General features: G+C 45.9%; 1 protein-coding gene across 1 annotated transcript; it reads left to right on the top strand.

Annotated features, from left to right (window-relative positions):
* Positions 1 to 1,370: 1,370 nt before the first annotated feature.
* On the top strand, positions 1,371 to 4,074 carry Gtsf1l (gametocyte specific factor 1-like). Its single transcript, NM_001399371.1, is given in 2 exon segments — positions 1,371 to 1,446; positions 3,253 to 4,074. A coding segment is annotated over 1 exon segment (456 nt). The 5' UTR covers positions 1,371 to 1,446; positions 3,253 to 3,549; the 3' UTR covers positions 4,006 to 4,074.
* The last annotated feature ends 2,311 nt before the right edge of the window (positions 4,075 to 6,385 follow it).

Raw genomic sequence — 6,385 nt, 5'->3', positions numbered from 1 at the left:
TCAAGAATAAGGGGGGAGGAAGTTGCTGGAAAGTTGGCTCAGTGGTTAGAGCATTTGTTGTTCTTAGAGAGGACCCCGGTTTGATTCCCAGCACCCACACAGAAGATCACAACTGCCTGTAACGCCAGTCCTCCAAGATCCAACACCCTCTCTGACCTCTGAGAGCACCAGGTGCACACTTGGTCCACCTACATATATGCAAGCAAAGCAAGACACTCATAAACACAAACTAATAAAATAAATCTTAATAAATAAAAGTGGGTGCTAGAAGACAGGGTCATCAGCTAAGAGCCCTTGCTGCTCATACAGAGAACCCACAGCAGGCTCTGACAACCTCCTACAACACCTGCTTCTGGTCTCTGAGGGCGCCACATACACACAGTATACACTTACACGGAGACACATATAAATAAAATAAATCTTTAAGGTCAAAAGAAGTGAAATTAGAGTGTGATGGCATTAACGGTGGCCGGCCGGTCAGTCAAAAGGAAGTTCAGGAAGCTGAACTTGAATCAGAAGGACAGTGGTTCCCTAAGCAGGGGTAAGAAGCAAGCTAAGCCAGAATAGCAGAGGCAGGTGCAGATTCTAGAAGCAAGAGGACCCCAGTTCGATTCCCGGCACCCACAAGAGGAGAAACAGAAGGAAATCTCAACGATACAAAATGACAAGAGCAGTGAGGTCCAGGGAGGCCTTTAGATCAGAGTTAGAGCTCTCCCTTCAGTACCCCTTTCCATCCCTTATGTAAGTCCTAGTCTGCCCTGCCTCCTTTGAGAAGCTCACATGCATGCAGGAGTCTACGGAGGCCAGAAGAGGGCACCAAGCTCCTCTAGAACTGGTGTAATAGACAACTGTGAGCTCTCATGAGGGCGTTGGATCTGAAAGAACAGACGTATTTAAGTACTGAGTAATCTCTCCAGTCTTCTGTTGAGGTTTGATCTGTTGCTGTGTGTTACAATGCTAAATTCTGGGTTTTTGTTTGTTTGGTTTTTGTTTTTGTTTTGTTTTGTTTTTTGTTTGTTTGTGGGGTTTTTTTGTTTTTGTTTTTGTTTTTTTGTTTGTTTGTGGGGTTTTTTTGTTTTTGTTTTTGTTTTTTTTTTTTTTGTTTTTTTTTGAGCTGAGGACTGAACCCAGGGCCTTGCGCTTGCCAAGCGCTCTACCACTGAGCTAAATCCCCAACCCCACAATGCTAAATTCTGAACCCAAAGGTCTGGCCTATGAGTGAATTCTCATCGTTACCAGCTTTTCTTGTGCAAAACCTTGTCCCTTAATTTAAAACCACTGGTTAAATAAAAATGGCTACAACCAATTACTGGAAGGATTAGAGGTAGGTGGGTTTTGAGTTACCTGGCTGGGGGGTGGAAACAGGAGAGGGAGAGAGAAGAGACCACAATGGGAGAGAGAAGGCACCATGAGAGGAGATGGACCATGAGCCAAGAGAAACAGCAGGTATCTGGGGACACTGCTGGGGATCAAAGCCAAGTAAAATAACGACAAACTGAGTCTCATCTATGTGTAAGCTAGTTGGGAATAAGCTTAAGTTAGTTGTGTTACACGCCTCCAAAATATCTTTATAAAACCCTAACTCAGCTTCATAAAAAGCAATAGCAGTAAAACAAGGTTTAAAATGCAAAGAGGTTGAGGATGTGTGTAAGACCTTAGGTTCAGTCTCCAGCACTAAAAGGAAGAAAGGGAGGGAGGGAGGAGGGTTGGTGGATTAAAAGACAGCTGCACATGATCCAGCAAGGGTAAAGTAGTAACTTGAAATTTTGGTAAATCGAGGACTAGCGAGATGTCTCAGTGGTTGAGCCCTTGCTGCTCTCCCACATGACCCGAGTTCAGTTCCCAGCACCCACGTGGTGGCTTACAGCTGTCTGTCACTCCAGTTCCAGAAGATCCAGAGCCCTCTTCCGGCTCGGCACACACACGGTGCACTTGCACACATGCAGGAAAAATGCTCACACACAAAATTAAAAAAAAAATTAAAAAGACACTGGTAAATCATCCGTGGATGATTCAATTTGTAATTACTAAACAATTAGAAAAATGCACAGGGGCCGGAGAGATGGCTCAGCGGTTAGGAACACTGACTGCTCTTCCAGAGGTCCCGAGTTCAAATCCCAGCAAGCACATGGTGGCTCACCACCATCTGTAATGGGATCCGATGCCCTCTTCTGGTGTGTGACAACAAACTTGCATATAAAAATAAATAAATAAATAAATAAATAAATAAATAAATAAAAGAAAAATGCACAGATTGAGGAAGGGGTAGAAATATTTCTTTAACACTGTGTACTTAAAATGAGGAATGATGCCAGGTGTGCTGGCGCTGTAAGAAACTGTAGCATGCAGGAAGCTGGGGCATGAGGGTTTTAAGTTTGGAACTGCCTACACTAAGACCTAGTAGCCTGGATAGACGGATGGATGGAGGGAGGGAGGGAGGGAGGGAGGGAGGGAGGGAGGGAGGGAGGGAGGGAGGGATGGATGAATGGATAGATGGATAGAGAAAAACATGAACCGAAAAGAGAGCAGGAACTAAGGACTGAGGATGTAGCCCAGTTGCCAGATCACTTGCCATAAACACATGAAGCTCTGGATTTGGTCCCCAGCACCATGTAAATTGGATATGGAGGCACACATCCATAATCCCAGCATACAAGGTCATATCAAGGTCAAGGCCAACCTGAGCTAAAGGAGACCTTGTCTCCGAGAGGGGAGGGGGACAGCAGAGGAACAAAGGAAGGACTTGGAAGGAATGGCAGGAAGACTCATTGGGTAAAAGTGTTTGGGGGTTGGGGATTTAGCTCAGTGGTAGAGCGCTTGCCTAGGAAGTGCAAGGCCCTGGGTTCGGTCCCCAGCTCCGAAAAAAAAGAACAACAACAAAAAAAAAAGTGTTTGCTGCTAAGCCTGATAACCTGGATTTGATGATCCCCAGAGCCCACCTGGAAACACCAAGTCCTTCCTACAAGTTGTTCTCCAACCTCCAAGTGTACCACCCATGCCACTCCTAACAAAGAAACACGTGATGTGAAAAAGATGTTTTCGAAAGACTAAACGGGTAAGCTGATTTAAACTGAAATGAAAAAGGGGGTTAATTATGCTAATGAAGTCAGAGGCCGAGAGTGTCCAGGTCCGTGTCATAAACAGATTTGAATAGCAGCTTTCCTCAAGCCACTCCCCCACCCAGTGGACAGTCTGTTCCTGATGTCATAAGCTGCCCATTGTGACCACCCATTCTGTCCCTTGACAACACAGGGTATCTTAGCCCTTCGAGTCAAAGGGTTATTATAACCTGCTAACTTCACCTCCTTGGAAGCTACTGTTTTGGGCTCTTGTATCTGCCTGAGTTAACGTCTCTGGTGGCCATTGTATGGCTTTCTCTGCATAGCTGTTGCTGACAGAACTTGGAAGAGTAAGAATTTCACTCCAGAGTCCCAAGAGCCAAAGCCTGGCAGAAGACAGCACAATATTTCTTAGGAAGAGGCGTTTCCTAGCGAGGTGTACCACTTACACTTTGGGTAGCAGGACACCTGGCTTCAAGTCAACTCCCCCATGGAGCCAGAATCCATAGAAATTTGTCCTTATAACCCACACCACCGAATTCCTCTCAGCAGATTCCAGTACCACCTGGCGTCGTGCAGAAAGAAGAACCCCAAGAAAGCCAAAAAGATGGCCAGCTGTAAATACAACGCCTGCCACGTGGTCCCCATCAGAAAGCTGGCTGAACATGAAGCTACCTGTGTCAACAGAAGCTCCATGGAGGAAGAGGACGCCTTAGGCCCTCTGCAAGTCAGCCTCCCACGGCCTCAGAACGAGGACACACTACAGGTCCGTTGGCTTTCCAGCCCTGATATTTGGAATGTTGACGGTGCCAACTGTCACCCAATGTTCGTCCTTAAGAGTTTTGTTCCCCAAAAACTTGTTTGTGAAAGTGACATCCAAGAGTCACCGGGAGGAGACCAATGCCCAGAAGATCCTCAGACTAGGACCAGGAAGGCAAACTTCTAGCAGGAGGAAGAGGGCTCTCAAATGCGCAGATGGATGCGCATCTCATCTGAATAAAAACCTACAAAGTAACCATCCGAGCTCTGCTGGTTGTTTCTAAGGGCTTGGGAAGAGCTGCGGTGGAGGTGGGGTTTAGGACAGAGCTGAGAATGTCAAATTGAACCAACTTCCACCGGGAACACTTAACAGTAGCTATGAAAAATGCTTAACACACACAGGCTTTGATCAAGTAATTCTACATCTAAAACATCACCCTGCACAGCCAGCCACATGCAGAAAATGGAGTTGAATACAGTTATTCAGTGAGGCGTTATTTATAGTGGCATTGACTTACCCAGAGGGAGGGCCTAACTAAGGAAACTATGTTGCAGCTTTACAAAGGAGAGATGATACCGTCCTGAAACAGGGGTACAGTTTATGGGTGTGGAAACTCTGACATTGATTGTTCAGAAGTCTATAGGTAGAACCAGCTACTTGGTTCTATAGCCTTAAAACAGCCAGAGAGAACACCTAAGGCAGTGTTCCAATAAAACTGTACACAAACCGGCAGCAGGCTGGATTTGGCTGGTGGGATGTCAGTTGGCCTTAAACTTTGAAGTTTCCAGTTTCTGATGGGATCACAGGTGTCCCACCACATCCAGTTTAGGAGGAAACTTTTTTTCTTTTACCATAACTTACACTCCACACTACACTTGCCTCTTCAGTTGTTTCCATGAAACTGTCCCTCCAAAGAAGGTTCTGGGTATGTGAAGTTTGGCACAATTACTCACTCGGTGGGTTATCGAGAAGCCTGCTGACCCGAATTCAAACTCTAGAACCTACATAAAGGTGGGAAGAAAATCAATTCCACATGTCCTCTGACCTCCATGTGGGCACCCCCCCAACATATATCCAATAATAATTTTAATATTTATTTTTATTGTGCGTGTGCGAATGTATGCCAGGTATTAGAAGGTGCCACTGGGGCTGGAATTCGTGTCTTTAACCACTGAGAGCCATCTCTCTGGTTCTTAATACAATTTAAAGAACTGCGACGTGGTTATCTAGGGGACGTAGTACACAGAATAGTTGTATAAGGCCAGGAAAAGAAGTCTGATGTGGGTTATGAGATAAATTGGTCATCGACAACAAATTTTACTTTCATCTCAAATAAATTCATCCTAGCATTTTTACTCTTGTGTACATTTGGTGCTAAGGACCAAACCCAGGGCTTTGCACACACTAAACACGCACACTATCGCTTGCTATGTCTTTGGCCTACTTCTATCTAAAGTTGAAGTCTTCCATAATGGAGTTTAGATACATATGCTAAATGCCCTGTGACATACACGGAATACAGAAACAGAGGACAAAACAAACATAACCTGGTAAAAGTCATATTAAGTCTGTTTTGTGGATGGTTTAAACCAGCCATTCTTCCTGGTGAGATAGGAATTGGTAAGGAAGCAGTAAGGTTTTGAGAATTCATTACACGGTCACAGAAATTTGCAAGTACAAAGTCCAGGTGAAGCTCAGAAGACTCTTAATGGCCTCTGCACAGCCTGGTGCGGGCTAAGTCCCAGCTCTTGTCTCCGTCCAGTGCTGGGTTTGGGAAGTTTCCACCAGCTGTTCATGAGTACAGCTCATGTTTGTTAAAAGGACTGAGTTCAGCAAATTCAGACTAAGGAGCCTTTCCCTCAATGCTAATGACCTTAATGGTTGAGCCGTCCAAGCCATTCTTCCAGGCAAAGTCCCACCCACAAACCCAGGTTCCAGCCATCAGCTGTGGCCTAGGCCTGCTGCAGTGCCACCTCAGTTTGTGTCCTGTGTGGGTTCTTTCAGGTGAGGCACTCCCAAGCCTGACTGTCAGCTCGAATCCTCCGTGTCCCAGCCTCAGTTTCCCATCTTCGCCTTGGATCTTGCTAGCTCAACCCTATCCAATCTTCAGAAAGACTTCCTACTCGCATGTAGTCCCATTCTGCTCCCAGCATGAGTTCATTACAATAGCTTAGGAAGCCCAACTGATGAAGGATGTAAGGCTCACCACAGTTGAATCACCTATGTCATAAGTGAGTGGTAACAGGTCGCCCTCTCCCCAGTGGGCTCCTTCTGGAATAGGTAGCTCTTGAGAGCCAGACCAGAGATAGGAAATGGGACCCGGTAGGCAGCCTAAGGTCCCTCTCCTAGGCTAGCTCAGCACAATCAGATTTGGACTGGGCTCCTCTTGAAAGCCTTTAGACCTAAGAATTTCTGGGCAGCGGCAGGCAGCCACAACACTCCAGAGTCTTGGTAGGAACCTTTGGAAACAATGCAGTTCAGGCCTCTTCCCCAAGAAAGCAGCCAGCCCTTTATGGCAGAGAAGAAGGTAGAGCCAGAGACTACATACAGAGACTACACAGACACA

Source organism: Rattus norvegicus, chromosome 3, assembly GCF_021556685.1.
Source record: "Rattus norvegicus strain SHRSP/BbbUtx chromosome 3, alternate assembly SHRSP_T2T, whole genome shotgun sequence".
NCBI lineage: Eukaryota > Metazoa > Chordata > Mammalia > Rodentia > Muridae > Rattus > Rattus norvegicus.
This window is presented reverse-complemented; position numbering and strand designations above follow the sequence as displayed.